The sequence below is a fragment of the Sceloporus occidentalis genome, unplaced genomic scaffold, assembly GCF_023333645.1.
Source record: "Sceloporus occidentalis isolate IW3139 unplaced genomic scaffold, rSceOcc1.0.p SCAF_207, whole genome shotgun sequence".
In the NCBI taxonomy this organism is placed as follows: Eukaryota; Metazoa; Chordata; class Lepidosauria; order Squamata; family Phrynosomatidae; genus Sceloporus; species Sceloporus occidentalis.
In genome coordinates, this window is record NW_028317187.1 from 51,642 (window position 1) to 72,317 (window position 20,676).

General features: G+C 41.0%; 1 protein-coding gene across 1 annotated transcript in view; it reads right to left on the reverse strand.

Annotated features, from left to right (window-relative positions):
- Positions 1–18,856, reverse strand: part of LOC149277642 (elongator complex protein 4-like) — a gene marked incomplete at its 3' end in the record, with an annotated part of 55,128 nt that extends 36,272 nt beyond the window's left edge. Inside the window, exons 1-3 of the mRNA XM_089502644.1 lie at positions 18,682–18,856; positions 17,841–17,876; positions 1,015–1,136 (exon numbers count right to left, since the gene is read on the reverse strand). Coding sequence (XP_089358770.1) covers positions 1,015–1,136; positions 17,841–17,876; positions 18,682–18,856 — 333 coding nt within the window. The remainder of the gene's footprint in view (positions 1–1,014; positions 1,137–17,840; positions 17,877–18,681) is intronic.
- Between the last annotated feature and the right edge of the window lie 1,820 nt (positions 18,857–20,676).

A 20,676-nucleotide genomic window follows, 5' to 3' on the forward strand; every position in this document is an offset into this window, starting at 1 on the left:
ATTCACAGTGGATGAGATGTTTGTCACACTTTAACATCAGTGCATTACCTTGATATAAAGTGACGTTAATGTTGTGACACCCCCTCCTGCACTATTCATATTAAGAAGCAGCTACAGTTTGACAGCGAAGACAGAGGATCTGTATAAGAGCACAAATACTGCATTCACCCTGTAGCCTCATTCAGTCTTGAAGAAGAAGAAGAAAAAAAAAGCGTGAAGCAATGCAGTTTTTCTTTTTTTTCCCCTTTCTAGAGTGGGTTTTCATTGTGTTTCATCGCTGATTTTCTGAGGACGCTTGGAGTACAAAAGGCATGAAGATGTTTTCAAAGGATGATGGATAAATTGCTGGGTGGTATATAATATACCCAACGTTGTTGATGGGGCTTTTTATCTTTTACTTGTCTCTTTTAGTTACACACATTTTTTAACATAATTATGGTCTGAAAGAATGCCTTTTCCCATTCCAAGTATCAGCAATATTTGTCTTGCTTATAGGTTTTAAGAGCCTCCCAATTATTTATCATAAAATTAAAAGGAGGACAATTATAGCGTTTCCCCGAAGATGTTCTTGACCACCATTGTTTTGGCCACTTGTATGTTCTCAGAGCTGATAGGCGTACATGATCTAAGTGGGACGCGTAATCTCACACAGCTGGACGAAATGACAGAAGGTTTCTCTGTTCTCTTCGCAGCTTCCATATTATCTTCGTTGGTTTCAGTAACGTAAAGATTTTCTAATAAATGTATTACGTCATACTTTATTATACAAATAAAAAGGAGAAGCCCAATGGAAACCAATTACTACAATTATCATTTAGTAGGGTATTATTACTAAAAACAGGTTCTAGAAATCCCAAAGCTTGTTTAAATTTAAAGTTTCTTAACCAGTTACAAGCTTTGGCAAGGGTATTATTGAGGCAGTATTGTGGTGGTGGCAGGATAACTAGGACTCATCGTAACTGAACTAAGACGATAATAGAATCAAAGCAATTGGAACCAAAAGATTAAACGTACCTTCAAGATATCGTTGGGATCGTCATCAGAAGACGCAACATATAATTCATGTCCATTAACCACGCCTTCAGCCAGAAAATACTTGAGGATGATGTTGGAGTAAGTGGAAAACGTGTCCTCTTCTGTAGAGATTAAGAAATGGGTGTCAGTAACACACTTCCACAAGTTAGGTATCAAACGAGGACACATTCACCGACTGTGGTGTTAACCCAAAATCACATAACTTAAAATAAGAAATTCCTGCTTCCTTCTGGGTTCAACCAGATTTCAGTGAATTTGTCCCAAACGGTCTTAGACTGCATCTTATTACTCACAAATGCTCATGGACACTTAATTAAAATTATGAATTCCTGGGTCAAGTGAAACCAGATAAGTAAATTTAAGACTTCTTCTACGAGTTTGTTTATAAAAATCTTCATTATTTATTTTCTACCACATTTCAGCAAATTTCTCCCGAATGGGCTTGGACCGGCTTATTAAGTTGGGATAAAATTTACTACACACAAAAGATTTACCTAAAAGTTATGAAATCTCGGGGGTACTCGGGTTACCTGAAACCAAACACATTTTACAGCGTCTCTTATAAAGTCTTTTGATACAATTCAATTACACAGAGAAACAAAGTAACCGGTAGAATTAGTCCATCTTTGCAGTGCAACGTTAACAAGCAATTTACAGACAATTTGTTTGCAAAGCAGCTGTCAACAACATTAATGTATGCTAAAAGTGTTGCCCGTATCTCTAAATGCAATTATATGTGTAAAATATAATAAACTATCTGTAGGGTAGAGGTGTTACTTGTAGCTTGAAGGTTAGCTTTACCTTGAAAAAAAAAATTTGTAGGTGGTTTTCATGTAATTTAAAGGATCGGAGCGGCAAAAACGTAGCAATATATATACACAAATCTCCATAAATATAATATTTAATTTTATTTGCATGAATAATTAAGACTCTGATCCCGGAAGGAAGGGCGGTATCAGCATATGGATACCTTTCCATGTTTTTATTAATGTAATCATGATTATAAAGGTTCATTTATCTTTTAGATTTAGTACTGGAATACGTAGGCTAACAGTAACAGTACTTATGAGTACCTCACCATCCCAAGCCCTTATACAAAGCCATGGTTCCTAATCTTTGTATTGGTGCCACTCGACTCGTGGTCCTACACAGATAATGTTGATGCATCACTTAACATTAGGGAGGATATATGTGTTAAGTCATCACAGTTTTTAGCATAATTATTTTTATTGATCAAAAGCTTGAGCTTTTTGGTTTTGAAATCAGTGTAATATTTTTGGAGATTTGGGGGTCAATGTTAATGGACTACTGTACCTCAGGAAAGCTAATTATTGTGGCAAACCATGATATTGGAATATCCTGCTTTCTAAAATGTATCATTTGGAAAAGTAATAGGTCCACTTTAAATGAAGATGGGTTGTATTTTTTATACTTGGTTTGGGTTTCTCTAAACAAGCTTGAAGATCCTTCCTTGACGAGTTAATTATTTCATTATCTAAATAGTGTGTGTTCATTACAGTAAACAACTGATTTATCCAAAGAAGTTTCAACAAAAGACTCTGAATATCCATTGAATACTGTAGGATGTAATTGGTTAATACCTACACAGTCCAATCCAGCTACAAAAGAACCCCTAAAAATGAGGACTCTACTACCTTTCCATTATAAAGGTATAAGGGGACAGCTGTTGCTGGCTTTAGCTGGTCTACTAGTGATAGTTGAAGGTATTTAACACACTGGTCTCATTAAGTCTGTAGCCACTTTTGAAGCACTGCTGGACATCTGTATAGGAAGAAGGATAAGAACTTCTATAGTGCGTGTAGAAGACGTCTTTGTACACGTAAACAGCTGGTCAATATGGCTGTGCTTACCCATCGAGGACAACCTTGCAAGACTATCCCTGTTGTTAACGTGCTACTGCTGTGACTACCCACTGCTACTCAAAAGCCTTTAATCCTACAAAGAGAAGCCCTGCTGTTTACTCTGCTGTGTTGATATGAACTGTTGTAACAGGGCTTGGACTTACATTTTATGTGGCCGCAATAAGCTGTTCTGTAGAAAAAGTTAAGCCCGGACTGTATCTAGACATAATTAGCTGTAACTAGCATCTGCCTCTACTTAGAACATGTCGGAATCTGGTGTACGACATCTCAATTATCCACAGAACCATTTTACAAAGGAGAACATCAATAAAACCATCACGAATGGGAACAACTAATTACGTCAACAAAACCATATGAAAGAAAGACCAATACATAACATTTATTTCAACAAAAACATGTCTGATATATTTTATTCTCGTTTAGCAGGCACTTGGTTCTTCCCTTGGTAGGCTCTCCAACCATGCTCCTAACCACCAACATCACCAGCTCCCTCCTCTCCACTGAAGTTAAGCTTTAAGGTAGAGCTGAACGAAGCAAGAATTCAGCGTACAGCCAGGAAATACAATTCGAAAAACACCCAAATCATAAATATTGGGGATTGCGTCACACTATGTTTCTATATATTGCTTAGCCCGCCGCTACGTCAAAGCACCCCACGTTTGGTGAATTCACAGCAGCCTTATTTATAGTGTCCTGAGAAGGCTCAAAATTGATTGAGTCTCGTTTGGGTTAAAATGTGGTGCAGTGCCACTGATTCAGCTCCTTGGTAAGCAATATAGCCATGAAAAATTAGATTTGCCAAACTTTGGGTACTTTGACGTAGCGGTGGGCTAAGCAATATATGGCCAAATAGTGTTTCGGAATCCCCAATATTTATGCCGCAGATAGGTGTTTTATTTTGAATGGTATTCACTGGGTGTACGCTGAATTCTTGCTTTGTTTTTGTACTTTTTGCACATTACTATTCTAGCAGGAACCCAGGAATCTGAAAGGGAGCTCCATATAAGCAGCAGTATTTAGGTTAGGACCCACCTACATTGGAGTACTTTGGCGTAGTGGTGGGCTTAGCATAATATGGCCATATAATGTGACTAAAACTCCAATTTTGTCATCTTAGAAAGGTGTTTTTAAGTAGTTTTAACTACAGTCATGAGAGTTTATAATCTATTTGATGTGTGTGTGCTGATTTAGAGATTGTGTATGATTTTGGTCTTCAGCAGCACCCCCTTATATTTAATGCTAGTTCAGGTGAGTGCTTTCTTTTTTGTATTTGTAAGCATTTAAGAATGACATAAAACTGTATCAAAGACCGTACATCCAATACGAGAAATATGCCAATTGAGCCACGAATAAATCCAGAGGATAGTCGGGTATTGTCATACCCCAGCAGTTTTACCTCTGCATAAGACGAGTCAGATAGTTGCCCGCACTGGAAACCTATGGGGTCCACTGCCTATTATTGCTGGGCTGGTGGTCAGCCTGTCCCCAGGTGAGGGCAGTAGTCAGTTGAAAACAAAAATGAACAGGAGTGGGGCTAACGTCGTGTGACCCTTTAAAACGGTCTGTCCGTTTTACTGCAAAGTATTACTCACCTCCTTGGCATGTGGAGCAAGAACGGGTCATAAAATTACCTGGTCCCCAAAGAACGATAATGGATACATCACTTTCAGAGCATGGATACGACACCCTATTAAGCGGCATCATGTTGTTACATTGTAGTATTCTCACTTAAGACTCTCAAGAGCAACTGCATTTTTTTCAATATCAACACTTCTGAAACCCTAATTACCACATTTTAGCAGCAGCTAACTTTATGCAAGGTGATTATCAGCCACAGAGCCAGGTTTTATCTCATCCTCGCTACCGAGGCTCCTTGGCAGGCGGTTTGACTTGTTTTCGTTGCTTGGAGCAAAAGAACCGAGTCGTTCAGCCATAAGGTAAGAGAGCGAAGTCAAATCAGGATCAGCAAGCATGGCTGCTAGTATCACAGCAAACTCACTAATTCACATTGTTATTTTTAGTATGTTTGAGTAAGCATGCATGTAACATTGTCACGTAAATCTATCACGGGAAGACAAACACATGTAGAAACCTTTGATACCTTTTACTGGACCAACTTGTACAGCATAAACTTTCAAAGCTTAGAGGTTAAAGGAGGGACATCTGATGTCTTAAGCGCTTATGTGATTATATTTTACTCTAAACACGGGTATCGCAAATTGTACTACAATAAGACAATAGAGCGTAAGCTTGCAAAGGGGGTCCTCTTTACCGAACATATCGGTTTGTCTTAGTCTGTCAATTCTAGTTTTGTCACATCCTTTGAGCATATCTATTGTAAGAAGCACTGTGCACATTGCTGGTGCTGTCTAAAAATAAAATACAAATAATATGCAATTGTTGTATTTTAGGAGCCTACAATATCTTATGAGCAAGCTTGAGTTGTGGCCAGAAATGGACGTATGAAGATCAATCTGAAATAGTGGGATAAAGAAGACTGCCTTAAATATTAGGAACCACCAGCCTTTCACCACCACCGAGTAGGCAAGAGTTTGTCTCTGCGATTACATAGGGTAGCCTACATATCAATACACATACAGCTGTCATGTATAGTTTTCCATCTGCGTCCTGAAAGCATATTGGGTGATTTTAATCAAAGTTACCCGTGTATATACAAGTCTCAGCGAGCGATAGATAATGAAATGTCAGAAAACGGACTGAACACCTTCTCCCAGCCTCCGCTCCTGTACTTGGAGGATTAGACGTGTCCCCCGAAAGCATTACAAACAATGCATCTTAGATTGTTAAAGTCAATGCATCTGCAGGAATCCCTCAGTTCTTCAATTTGTCACACGGAGAATAGCTTTTTATTGATTCATTTCTAGGTCAGTAAACTTTTCTTGTCTTCAAAAGATCTAAAGTGCAGACATATGGGGCCTCTCTGTTACCAGGCATTGTATCTCCGCTTCAATAGTGCGCTGCCATTCAAAGCAAGCGTAACGCGGGGATGATAATAAAACTATGATATTGAAGGGAGGGCAAGGAGAACTTGCGAGAAAGATCAGCATTAACCCGTTTGTTACAAGGCACAACCGCGCTGACAGAAAGAAAGGAATTGTGTTTTGTGCTATATTTGTTGCTAGACGAACGGATATACTCATCAAGGATTTGCCCAGGGCTGGTGTGGCCCAAGGGACTACCTAGAAAAAAGCCCAAGGGGACTAATACAAATGTTATGGGGGAGGTGCTCCAAAATCCTAGATGGTTTGGACCGCTAAAGGATCCCTGCGCTGGACTGGATCTCCTGGCCGCCTTATTAGCAGTAAATTAGACACGCACCCAAATCGCCAGTAAAGTTACAGCATCGCTCTGTATGGAGTACTCCAGAAATCTTTAACAGTAGCATAGTATGGGTATTTCAGAATACTATTCTCTGGGAGGATCTTCCCTAATCACATGCCTGCCATTCAGATCCATCAGACCCATTTCTGTATACAGATCTAAGGATAAAGAATTGAAGATCATTTGGACTCTGAAATTGCCCCTTAACCAGGGGCGGGCTGGGCCGGGGGGCAATTGCCCCCCAGGCCGCCCTGAATCTACATTAAACGGCCACGCGGCCGCCCATTTAAGTGGACGATTCGGCCACGCCAGGGCTGTCTTTAATGCCCGCAGCATCCGCGGTGACAGCTAGAAGAGCACGTTGGAGGACAGCAGCAGTTAAGGATGGCAGCAAAAACGTAAGTATTAAAAAAAATAAAAAAAATAGTTGGGGTAATAGGCGGAAGGGGAGTCATATTCAAATGGGGGCTGCATTGGGACAACAATTAAATGCAAGATGGGGGTGGCTAGGGGGTATAAGTACACAACAGGGTGGTTGGGGCACCACATACATCAATACATCAATGTCCTGGTGTCTGTGTGTTTGGCTGTCTGTGTGGCAGAGCCTGTCCTGGTGTGTGTGCGTGTGTGTGTGTGTGTGTGTGTGTGTGTGTTTGGGTGTCGGTGTGGCAGAGCCTGTCCTGGTGTGTGTTTGGGTGTTGATGTGGCAGAGCCTGTCCTGGTGTGTGTGTGTGTTTGGGTGTCGGTGTGGCAGAGCCTGTCCTGGTGTGTGTTTGGGTGTTGATGTGGCAGAGCCTGTCCTGGTGTGTGTTTGGGTGTTGATGTGGCAGAGCCTGTCCTGGTGTGTGGGTGTGTGTGTTTGGCTGTCTGTGTGGCAGGGCCTGTCATGGTGTGTGTGTGTTTGGGTATCAGTGTGGCAGAGCCTTTCCTGGTGGGTGAGTGTTTGGGTGTCGGTGTTATGCTATGTTTCCATACATTATTTATGTATACCTGCAAATACAGGCTTTGTATTTCTTATTCAGTTGATCTATACATTCACATGCTGTTTACATGTGTTGTTTATTTGATCTATACCTGAACTACAGGGAGTAAGTAAAACAGAGGTGTGGCTTAGTGAATGAGGGACAAAGGGACTCTGGGGATAATTACAGGCAGGGGCCCAAGGAAATGCCTAGGGTCCAATTTTTCCATATTTCAATTTTATTTTGTTACAAAGATTAGCTGTATTTTAATGTATTAAACATAATGTTTTTTACTCCCAGTCCCATCACATTACATCAATATGCGTTAGAAAATCAGGAAAAGATAGCATGGATGGTGTGCTGATTCGGTGGCGCAACGGGCCACTTGACTAGACTTGCCCCCCAGGCCTTAGGCTGCCAGCCCTCCCCTGCCCTTAACTTCATTTAATTGCAAAACACAAATAAGGCAGAGCACTGGATCTGTTCTGAAACTGTCAGAAAAAATTTCAACATATAATATATCCTGATTATTAACACAAGTCGCAAGTATATCATTATTCGTTTCTTCATCGGTCAACTTTAACCAAATAATGTCTAAAATAGTTAACAATAGTCCATTGCACAGCACTGCAGAATATGATAGTGTTGTACAAAATAATAAAATATAATAAAAACATAAAAATAATAATATTACTTTAATGATAACGGCTCTAAAAAGTCTGGTCCATGCCTGTCCTATGTATATGTTATGGTCTAGGATAAAACCATAGATAATCCAGCGTGTCCTGCGACAGGCAGCATATGTTTCTGCAGTTCTGTATTACATTAGAAATGATATAAAAACAAACTGTCCCAAATTATTTATGTCCCTCGGTTCCCAGCCTGTACTGCATCCAGAATCACCTTCTTAGTGGTGCCGCCTGCAGTGGTAGGACTGGCATTTAAGCCTCTTCTGCGCAGTTAATGCCCCTGGCTTTTAAAGCCAGACCACAAATCTCTATATTTAGCTTGCATTCGGGAACAGTGGGTTTTTTCCCCCCTCTTTCCCATTTCTCTGCCAACAGCTGTATTCATAATGGCATGTTACCTCTGGCTGGTACAACAGACAGACAGAGAACATCCCTACAGATCCACACTGACTAGATGATTATCTCGGACGCTGCACACGCCAAGCGAGTACCACCTAACTTAACAGTAAATTGTTCTACGAGACAACCATACCCCAACCCCAAGCTAACCCTTTCTACTGTATCCATCATTGCTTTTATTTTAAAAATCGCATTTTGCGTTACTTAAAACTCACACAATTTACAGTTGAAATGAGGACTTGGGATCAAGTGCTAAAAAAAAAAAATTCTACAAGAATAATATGTGAAAAACACATTCATAACACATTAGTTTCGGTTTTAAAAATGAAAAAACAATTTTCTGCCATTTTGTCTCAACGTCGTCTCTGGTTCAGTCACTTCCACACACCACACAAATTGGTGAACAAACTGGTGAACAGGTACACACGGTTTGCCTATCCCTTATTGTCTCAAGCATCCTAACATCAGAACCTTCTGTCCATCTTCTGTGGTCCTGTGGGAGGTTTTGCATGTAAGTATAAATACTATGTAGATATGTAAGTATGTAAATTGGGATTTTTTCCTTAAAAAGTTATATGTAGGCAGCAGAATAAAGTAGCCTAGGCTGACTAGGGGGACCCTCCTCCACTAAATCAGGTCCCCTGGTCCCCGGATGCACAGTAGGCCGGTCATAAAGCAGATCTCTGGAAAACCCATCATCTTTAAGAGACAGATTGCCAGGCTATGACATCATAACCCGGCGGGCGTGGAGAGCGTGGCTGGAGGTGCTGCCCTGGCTCAATTCTAGGGCAATGCTCAAGATAAGAACCATCACTAAGAGAAGGAATGTTATGGACGCTTCCAAGGAGAAATAATAACCAGGGCTAGAAAACTCAATGCAGTTACTGCCCTCAGTACGGGATGCCTGGCTTTTTTTAGATCTTGGAAGTAAATTGGTTATTTTTTTAACATTTTGTTTGCCCTTGAAACTTGAAAAAGTTACCCCAAAGGTACCCTGCCGTGTGTATCTAATGGAAATCCTCGGAGGGCGACATGCTGGAACATGCACAGAAGACCAGAATCAGGAAGCCTCTACTGGGAAAGTAACAAGATGTGTTTGTCAGTGAAACGTCACTTATTTAATTAAAAGGATCAGTGAATTAGTCTACTTTAGTGATATTTAAAAAAAAGGCAGGACTGCTCCTTTAATTATTAAAAAAAATGCTTAAGACACGCCAAGTATTTGGAATTCCGCAATGAGTTATTTCACACGTCCATGACCACAAGGCTTGGGGATGCATCCTGTGTGTCAGTTGCGTTTAACATGCACACGACAACACAATTTGGCAAACATATATGTTACTGAATTTGGCAACGGGCCATTTAGCAGGAAGGTGAATTTTGACAACTCTCTCTTTATATAATTACATTTGGCAAATCACTGTTTTGTAGCTCGGTGGAGATTACCCTTCTAAACTTATACAAGGTGATAAAGTCAATTACATTGACATGTGAAAAGAAACCCAAACAGTCAGGTTAAATTACATACCTAAAGGAGATCGTGTCTGCTAATTAAAATAGCTGCCGCCATTACGAGGATGGGCTTGCACAAGTACAGTCCTGTCTATAGAGAAAAAGGTGTCTGTGTGTGTGGATGTATGTGTGTATGCGTGTGTGTGAATGTGTGTGCGTGTGTGTGAATGTGTGTGCATGTGTGTGTATATGTGTGCATGTTGTGCGCATGTGTGTGTGAATGTGTGTATGTGTATGCATTTGTGTGTGTGTATGTGTGCATTTGTGTGTGTGTGTATGTATGTAAATGTGTGTGCGTGTGTGTGCGCATGTATGTGTGTGTGCGCGCGCATGTGTGTATTTGTGTGTGTGAAGGTGTGTGTATGTGTATGGTTGTGTGTGTAGATGTCTATGCCTACAGAGCCATTCTAGTGCAAAGTGCTAAAAGGAAAGCAATCTGAATATTCCAATGGTTGCTACGGCAACTGCACCATGATTGCCACATCTACAAGGGAAGAACCCTTTGGTGCATGTATATTATGCAAAAACCTTGTTCTTTGGCTCCACCTTTACATATAGTCCACGATACAGCGGTTTCTTTTACTTTAGAATAGTTCTAATACATTAATACCTAAGGAGTTCATCACATTACCTCCTTGAGTCCGACACAGGTTTAACCCCCCAAAAAACTACAGAAAATCAGGGAAAATTAAGCTGCGTTCTGAATGAAAGGCTGATAACAGAAGAATGAGAGCATCTTTTATGTGAATAATGCTAAACTGTTCTTTATGCTCTGCTGATTAATGTGAAATTAATTTTACACGATGGATCCGTTTTATAGTTGTGTCGGTCTGATCCTGCCTACGTAAAAATAGAATACTTTCATCCGAATCTGTTGAACGAGTTCAAATGCCCTTAACGAGGAGTGACCGAGGGCATGCGTTTCTTGCAAGGTGTACAGTGTTAAAAGCGGCTAAGTATATAAAACCGTACCGCGTGCACATAATAGACGTAGGTGCGCTCATTAAGGCACAAAACTACTGAACTGTGCTAATCTACTGCCGCGATAAACACGACATTTTGGATATGCGAGCCGGCAGTTGCCATAACAATGCCAATTACAGCCTTGTTTAAGTGTCTATATTCCAAATCCAAACATCAAAACAAAACCGCAATTTAAAAAATAAAAGCGTTCTGGATTGCGTTCAATAATCATGAACTAACCTCGCTGTATTATTGCAGCAGCAGAGAACGTGTACAATTTAAACAGAATTAAACTCAGAATCTGCTATTAAGTGGTTAAATTAACCAGGATAATGTGTGTCAAATAACAAAGATGAACATTTCATTTTCAAAAGGAGCTAATCTTAGTGTAATGCAATTTATTACGACTTAAGAGCAGAAGGAGAATCCTCCTCTTTGTAGCCTTGGACTCATCACATCGGAAGATTTTCCTAAGCGGTTTAAAACAGACAACACTGATCCCAAGGCATGCGCGGCTCATCAGGACTAATCTCAGGACTAAAAAAAAAAAAAAATCACAAATACCTATACTCATCATTAAACTGAGACAAGACAAGCATGAATTATTCCGCATTGACTGTTAATGAATGAATCCCCTCGATAATAGTGCCGACCTACCATGACTTGTACTTGTGGGCAGCCCATGGGCTTTGATATGCCAGCCCATGAAGATTAGGATATGCAAAGATATTTGTCAGGAACCAATTTTTCGCTGCCTGAACCATGGGTTTTTTATACCTGTGGTGTTTACATCTGCAACCACTAGTGGCCACTCTCCACCCTCTGGAGCACTCAGAACTCAGGTGTGCCTTGTTACCTGGGTTGAGCCCTAGTCTACATCCAGCTGGGCCTTGTTACCTGGATTGCCCTGCCTTTATGAACCTGCCCTGCCCTTCAGTCAGGGCCTTTGTATTGAAGTCTATGGACCTTCCTGCTGTGGCTCTGCACCTGTACTGTTCCTGGTTATTATTATTATTATTATCCTTTATTTATATAGCGCCAACAGTTTACGCAGCGCTTAATACAATACATAAATTCAAGGGATATGACAAGACAAGAATTGACAGACTAAGACAAACCGATACATTTGGTGGAGAGAGCCCTGCTCGCAAGCTTGGTTCCCTGCTTTGTGTCCTGATCAAGTGGACTCCCTGCTTTGTGTCCTTCCAAGTGGACTCCCTGCTTTGTGGACTCCCTGCTTTGTGTCCTTCCATGTGGACTCCCTGCTTTGTGTCCTTCCAAGTGGACTCCCTGCTTTGTGTCCTTCCAAACGGGCTGTGTGCCTTTCGTACCCTTCCAAGCGGGCTGTGTGCCTTTCGTACCCTTCCAAGCGGGCTCTCTGTCTGTCGTGCCCTTCCAAGCGGGCTCTCTGTCTGTTGTGCCCTTCCAAGCGGGCTCCCTGCCAAAAGACTTATTACCTGTATTTTATTTTGCCATACATCCGGTTACTTGCTTAGACTATATTACGCTTATTTGCTGGTCCTGTTATATACATGAAATACACTGCATTACCTGGATTTCTGTTTGTGGTGTCTTTGTTTGCATAATCATGCACCGTGGGTTACATACTGAATCCCAAGTATCCCCTGCGCATGGGCTCCTACCTGACCTGATCGCCCGAGTCCTGACAATATTTAAACTTTTACCCATGTGTATTTCTTTTGTTGAGTTTAATTTCCTTGTTGGATGTATCAGTGTCCCGAGTTAGTACTCCTTGCTTTTATTGCCTTAATCTTATCGACAGCCACCCTTCACAAAGCAGGTCTGTCCTTTTCCCAAAATAAGCATCACGCATGCTTTAGAAAACCCTCTTGTGTGTCTACCGTGGGAGGAGGTTTCTTCATTAACCTCCTGTTCTCATGATCTGCATGGGTTACCCATCCTTTATTACGCTTCTGACAAATGTTGTTTATTGGTTTAGGAAGCCTTTGTAAGGATGAGCCCAAGAAATTTTGGCGCTGCCACTAGATATCGGCTGTGATTGAAACAGTCCCCCTAACCACAATTGTATCGGTTGAATTATTTCAAGCTTCAACACATTGCATTTTAACTTTTTGTTAAAATGAAGAAATACTACGTTTCATGGACATCTACACTCATTGGCCACTTTATTAGGTACACCTTTCTAGTACCGGGTCGGACCCCCTTTTGCCTTCACAACTGCCTTCATTCTTCATGGCATACTTTCTACAAGGTGCTGGAAACATCGCTCAAAGATTTTGGTCCATATGGACATCATGGCATCAGATGCTGCACATTCATGATGCGAATCTCCCGTTGCACCGCATCCCAAAGGTGCTCTATTGGAGTGAGATCTGGTGACTGTGGAGGCCATTGGCGTTCAGTGAACTCATTGTCATGTTCATGAAACCAGCTTGAGATTATAAGAGCTTTGTGACATGGTGCATTATCCTGCTGGAAGTAGCCATCACAAGATGGGTACACTGTGGTCATAAAGGGATGGACATGGTCAGCAACAATACTCAGGTAGGCTATCACATTCAAATGATGCTCAATTGGTACCAAGGGGCACAAAGTGTGCCAAAAAAGTCCCCCATACCACTAGCACCAGCCTGAACTATTGATACAAGGCAGGATGGATCCATGCTTTCATGTTGTTTACACCAAAGCCTGACCCTGCCATCTGAATGTCGCAGCTGGAATTGAGATTTATCAGACCAGGCAACGTTCTTCCAGTCTTTCATTGTCCAATTTTGGTGAGATGGTGCAAATTGTAGCCTCAGTTTCCTGTTCTTAGCTGACAGGAGCGGCACCCGGTGGGGTCTTCTGCTACTGTAGCCCATCTGCTTCAAGGTTCCATACCTTGGTTGTAACAAGTGGTAATTTGAGTTATTCTTGCCGTTCTGTCATCTCGGCATTTCCGCCCACACAACTGCCACTCACTGGATATTTTCTCTTTTTCGGACTGTTTTCTGTAAAACCTTGAGATGGTTTGCGTTAAAATCCCAGTAGATCAGCAGTTTCTGAAATACTCAGACCAGCCCGTCTGGCACCAACCGCCATGCCACGTTCAAAGTCACTTAAATCCATTTTTCCCCATTCCGATGCTCTGGTTGAACAGCAAGTTGTCTTGACCACATCTACATGCCTGAATGCATTGAGTTGCTGCCATGTGATTGGCTGATAAGCTATTTGTGTTAACAAGCAATTGAACAGGTGTACCTAATAAAGTGGCCAGTGAGTGTATGTGTTTATGACATGTTGGAATCCATCACATGTTGGACAATGCCTTTCTACTTATTCTATCTGCTTGAGGAGCTCAAACGCTACAATCGGTGCGAGGGAGGTAAGCGCGACACCTTGATGGCGCAATGATTAGAATGGGTCACTTGCACCATAGATGATGTATGTCTCCTCACACCTATTCCAGTACAACAGAATGGTCTAATTGGAGGTGGTTCTCATCTTTAAATCTTGTTCCTCTTGCCTGAAATAGACACCTGGCTTTTTCCACTGATGCATGTAGGGTGGTTTGCCAGGTGCAGGAGCCAATCAAGGGCTTGTAGGTGTGTGCGTCTGAAATCTTAATTTATATGTAAAGGATGTACTTGGATATATAAAAAGACATTCGGGGTAGATAAGCATCTGTAATGGGGACTAAATCACATAACAATAAATTATCAATTGCTAACATGAATGTATAGATTTGTTTATAATACTAAATAAGATATTTTTTACTAGATAAAGTCTGTGATACCGCAGTCACAGCAGACGGGATGATAATCTAACCTCTGGAGAGAATCCACAGTGCAGGGGCTCGGAACTCATAACCTGAGGACCGAATTTAATGGAGAGCCAGATATTAAGGAATGAGAATACAGCTTAGTCAAACAACCCAGGTTCATACACAGAGTCATAGAAAAGCGGAGTCCAAATCAAGCCGAGGTCCAGGTCACAGGGAAGCCAGGGGTAAAAACACAGGGATACTCAGAATAAATCACACAAAGCACAGAGAGACTGCAAAGAGACTCTATAGCAGGAAAGGAATGTACCTATTAGCTGATTTAAATAGCCCTTGCTCAGAAAACCCCGTCCTCCAGGTGATTGGAGAGGCAGAGAAAAGGGAGGGGGTATATTTCTTTAATTGGTGGTCCACTGAACATGCTGGGTAGCCACGATGGATACGGCTGGGCTCCGGGAAGATGGCCATCCATATTTACAGCCAGGAGGTGCCGCATGTAGTCTCTCCGGTGTCCTCGGCATGGAAGGAAGCTTGTGAGTTCTGTTTGCTAAGCCTTGTTCAGAATTTAACTTTCTGAGCAACTTTATTATTGCATCAACTTCAAACATAATTTATGCAGAGGCATGCCTGAAGGCGTCAACGTCGAGATGGTATCTAGGCTTCGGTAAACAACAGCGTTAGCTTCTAGCCTATGAGGTTATTTTCGATTACCTTTAGCGTATCATAGTATTGCACGGTCCGAGAACAGCAGTGCATCTTCAGGCGTAAACGAGGTGCCAAAGATTTCCTCTACCAAACATCCATTAGAAATGGAATTCTCTGGGATTATCTAACTTTATTATCTAACTTTAATAGCCAAGGTGCAAGCTATTTGTTGGAAGTACCTCCAAGCTTTACTGCACTCCAAACTGTTCAACAGATGAAACCCGGTTCCATGTTAAATATTGCCATTACTTTAGCTTTAAAAAGTCAATGAGGTCTTCCATTTGAAAAGAAAAAAAAACCCGATAATATACTGCATTACCCACCTAGTTACCCTAGTCTATCTTACTATAGAGATTTTTGTGCTCTCGAACCTTTGCCAAAATGGGGGTGGGAATAACTTTTTTCTTAGTGAATAAATGATGGTATTTTAAAAGTATTTTTGTCAAACTGTGTTTTTTTGTGCGAAATCTCTAAGCTACCAGAGATGCTTAGCAGGATTATAGGATACTAATAGGTTTCAAATGGACATCTTCAATGCTAAGTTATAGAGAGTTCACTACATGCCTTAAGCCAATGGCCCGTGATGTTTGTCACTTAGATTCAACAAGAAACCATAAAACAAATGTCATTACACTTTAAAGCATTTTTGGGAAGATCATTTGCGCGCCTTTAATAATAAAGACACATTTCTCTCATTTGGTGATCGTTTTAGAAATGTCTTTTGTGCTAAATGTTTCGGAAGTAAAGTCACTTCGTGAAACCCTGTGACACGATACGGTAGGAATTTTAAACATATGAAAAAATAGTAAGAAATATATTTTTAAAAATTACATATAAAAAAAAATATTTCAAGAACTAGACTTTAATTGCTTAATTAAATAATGTACATATAAGAGGTGTATAAGTGGTATTTTTATTTAAATTCCATTTATATATATATTTTTTTTTCTTTAAATACATGATCCTCTTCTAAAGAATTATAGATATCGGGTTACAAGTGTGAAGTTAGCAAATTGACTGCAACATTAGCAAATGATGAGGAAAAAAAGAATTTATGAATGCAAATACATGTACGTATTCCGCATACGCTTTATTGGATCGACCAGACAAGTCATATCGATCGATTTAAAAGAAGAATTCATGCAGTAGTTACACTTGTCTGAAGCACTGAATGAGCTTTTTGCTTGATGGTCCTGCAGTGACATATAATGTCACGGAGCTCAATCTGACTTACAAAGTGGATATGTGCGCAAAACGCACCCTTACTCAGTCCCTAATGCCAAGATGCAACCGTCACAAGATTATACCGTTTTATCGCATATTAGGTAAGGACAATGTTCTCCCGTGTAAGGATGTCTACTTCCTATATCACTGCGCAGTTATCGTGGGCTCTAGACATAAGGTGTTTCTTGCTAGTTCTGTAAATATTCAAAGTAATTTCTGCTTTATATATATAAAAAAATATTCTTTATTATTAACAGCTTATGTGCCTGTTGTTGAAGCGAGGGGCACAGATGTTTTTTCATTGTCTGGCTTTTCACCTTTCTTCCTTGTCTCTAGCCCCTCCTTCCTTTTCTTTCTTCTTCTCCATCTCTTCTCTTCTCCGTCCTTTTTTCTTCCTCACTGCCACATCCTCTCTCTCCTCCTTCCCTTATGTTCTCAGCATCTTCTACTCTCTCTCTCTTTTGTCCTACTCTTATTCACTTCTATCCCTATCCTTTTCTTCTTCTTCCACGTTGCTCCTCTTTCTCTCATCTGCATTATCCAGTAACACTATCCACCTTTCACTCCACCAGTCATACTAGTCATGGACGGGGGGGACAGCAAAGGTCCAATTATGGTGTGTGTGTAATATACATATACAAGATTGATATTAAAGATCGGCACCAAAACACCGAACAAAGGTATGACTTATTGGACTCCTGTGATCGCGTCAGGGATCATTTTCCCTACAGTGTGGAAATTGGTCGCGTGTATATATATATATATATATATATATATATATATATATATATATATACACACACATTCATGTCTCTGGTACTGAAAAAGAGGTTGGTTTGGACTCTGTAGTGATTCTGTATAAAGATCAATCAAATCTTTGGGCTTGACCTGGGGAACAGAACAACCCCTCTTGCAATTAAACCAAACTGAGCGGATGACTAGCACTCAGAAAACACAGCTCAACTAAACATAATTCCTGCTTGCCACGAAGCCTTCCAAGGGGCCTTTAATGAAACTATGTAATGTTTAAATGATTTTTTTTTTAAATCTATCTAAACTTTCTGTTCTCATAATTGCCCTTTATGAAGATCGAGCTGATGAAAATTCCTCTTTAATTTTACATAACTGTTCAAAATGCAGCTCCAACAACCAGACATATGTCTTGGACAGTATTTTGGGCAAATTCAGTGCATGTGCTAAAAAGGGACCACATGAGTAGTCCTTGCTGTGATGTCACACATTTGTCTATTTATTGTGCCAGGCTTGAGTGTGACATAACATGTTGTTGGCTGTTCCTTTGACGGGACTGTTGGTTAGTATGGTCCATATCTACTAGTAATAACAATATCTTTAAAGAGGTCTTAAACAAATTGGAAGTACTGACCAATCAGAAGAAGTGTCCCAACTGCTAAACCACCACCTAGGGGGGGAAAAAAGGTAGAAAATTTTAAAATACATAAAGAAAGGAGACGATTTGTATTCTGCATCTGCAAAAGAAGCATTGGTAGCACTGACAGCTACACAAGCTGGTAACGATATAGACTAGACTCAAACCCAATGTCCATAGATAAACAATGCCTCTTGCCTTTAATTTTTTTGCCCTGTCTCGGGTCTCGTTGCCCACAGACTTGAGAAGGAGGTCCTGGTTCTAGCTTGGCTAGTGGGCTTATCACAAGAGAAGCCAATTATTATTTATATTATGTATCCAGCCATTGGCCGTTGGCTTCTAAACGCCAGCGATGCCCTGTCACGGCCGGTCCGGCACTGGCGGCAGACATGCTAGCGGACGCAGCGTCCCCATTAACGTACCTCCCGACACGTAAAAGGACAGAGAGGATCATCATCGCCTCCGGGGGGGATGTTAGAGATGCTGACAGCTATTTATTTTATACTTTATTTACACAATTCCATTTACAAACACATTTCCTGCTTTCTGTTAAGGAATTATTGTGACTTTGAGGGCTGTAGAACCTTGTGATACCCTCACTCCCAGCAAAGGTTTTGGCATCAGTGGAGGAAAAAGGGGTAAAAAGATATGGACAATAAGGATAGATGCTAACCGCACATTAACAAGCTGATGGGACAAAGGAGCAGAAAAGTTTGGATCCCAAACAGGGGCTGTCCCCACAGAAGAAGGGTACCCAGCAGGTATGTTTTTAGGATCACAGCATCATCGAGGACAGATGGCAGTAAGAAGATGCCGAGTTCAGTCAGCATTCACACACCTAAGACGTGATCCAGGGAGGGCACCCCAGAGGAAATCAGCAGCTGCCCATTTTGCACGGAAGGCCGACATCCTGGGATAGCCGGAAATTTCCCGCGGACTTTCCTCCGAAAACTTGTTTCAAGCCCAGCTGACAGATCGCTGCCACTCACGCCTCGTTTACCGGGCGCAGCCATCTTGCTTCACCCGTTCTAAGCGCAATGCATTGTGGGAGGCGAGGCGGTGACTGCTAACCAATCAGAACGCGCGAGAAGGCAATTGGGCCAATCAGGAATCGCTTTGCTCAAGGTCAGTGGCATGATCTACCCTTAGCAGCCCGGCGTCAAAACATTCGTGACATTTGTGAGGTGAGTGTTACACACGGAGTTTTATGCATTTCTATCGTGTTACAAATACATGGAGTCTGAGGAAATTATAGCTGCTAACATATCTATATGTAACAATATATATAAATAACAGTATGTAACAATATCTATAACAATATGTAATAATATATATAACAATATGTAACAATATATATATAAATAACAGTATGTAACAATATATATAACAATATGTAACAATAGATATATCTCAATTCAAAATATTTTCATGGCAGGGTTACATTTGGAGCATTTGGTTACATTATTATTTTTTCTTTATTATTAAGGGTAATGTTTAGTTTAATATGGTATAATATATTCGGAAATGTTAATACTCAATACAATGGACAGTATCATTGTGTGTGTATATAAAATAATAATAATATATCTATATATATATATATATATATATCATATATGTGTGAGTATATGGTATTGCGGGGCATATTGATTCATCTTTATGTCTGTTTTCTAGTGAGCTCATTACCTTTAAATCATGTTTTTTTCCCCCAGTGGTTGATACAGAAATAAATAGCCATACAATCCTCCCTATGATTTATGTCCGTAGGAAAAGCCCGTTTAATGGTTCTTTTTGCTGGGGAGTTGGACAGAGCGGCGCCGGGTTTTTCGCTCTGTATCTGTCCACCATGTGCAACGTGCGCGTTTACCAGCCACACTCTCCTCGCTGGCTAGGTGCATTTTAAAGAGGTGTTAGACTTTAAGGTCTATGGGACAGGGGCCCCCTTTCCTAATTAATTTATCTTTTAAATATATGGCACCAACAATATATGCAGAGCTTCTTACAGTCCGTTCATTCAAAATTAGAACTGACAGACTAAGGCGAACCGATAGATCAGGGAAAGAGAGCCCGCCACGTATAGCACAATCTACAGTATAGCACATCCCTTGCACAGTAGTACATTTCACCAGTGCGGGATACTCACAAGGGGGTCTAGTGACACCCCACATGTTTCTGAGCGCCATCATGCCCATGATTGGATTTTTTAAGCAAGTTCACTGAGCAACTCTGTCCAGCTCTGGTACAAACATACCTGCCAGGCATCCCTCTTTTGTATGGACAGTCCCTTATTGGGATTTAAATTAGTCTGCTCTTTTTTAATCACATTGGGGTTCCTTTTTTTTTTTTTTTTTTTTTTTTTTTAATTAGTGAAACTCTGCAGAATTGGGTTCAGGGCTACGGAATTTGATGGCGCTATATAAAACCATAAATAATAATAATATGTAGAGTGTTCTTGCCTTCTCCATTCCCCCATGTAGGAGTATTTTTACCTTTGGGACAGCGCCCCCGGTCGCCATCATATCAGAGCGCCGTACACAGCGCGCCTTTAATGAAGTCTATGGAGGCTGTGCTAGCGTAAATAGGTTGGTTAGTTTTGTAACCGGCCCGTTGTTCAGAGGGACACTGGAGGGCATGATCGCTTGAGAGGGCCATCTGCCCCCCGTTCTGTATGTGGAGGACTGCCGCTGCCTAAGACCTGGGCCTAGTTGGCGTAGGACGGGGTAGGTCGCGGTTGAAACCTCCTACGTGTTACGCACTTGGGCATCGCAGGAACAATTTTGGTGCAAAATGCTAAGTCAGCGGACACACTAGGCGGGTTTCTGCAATGATTGCT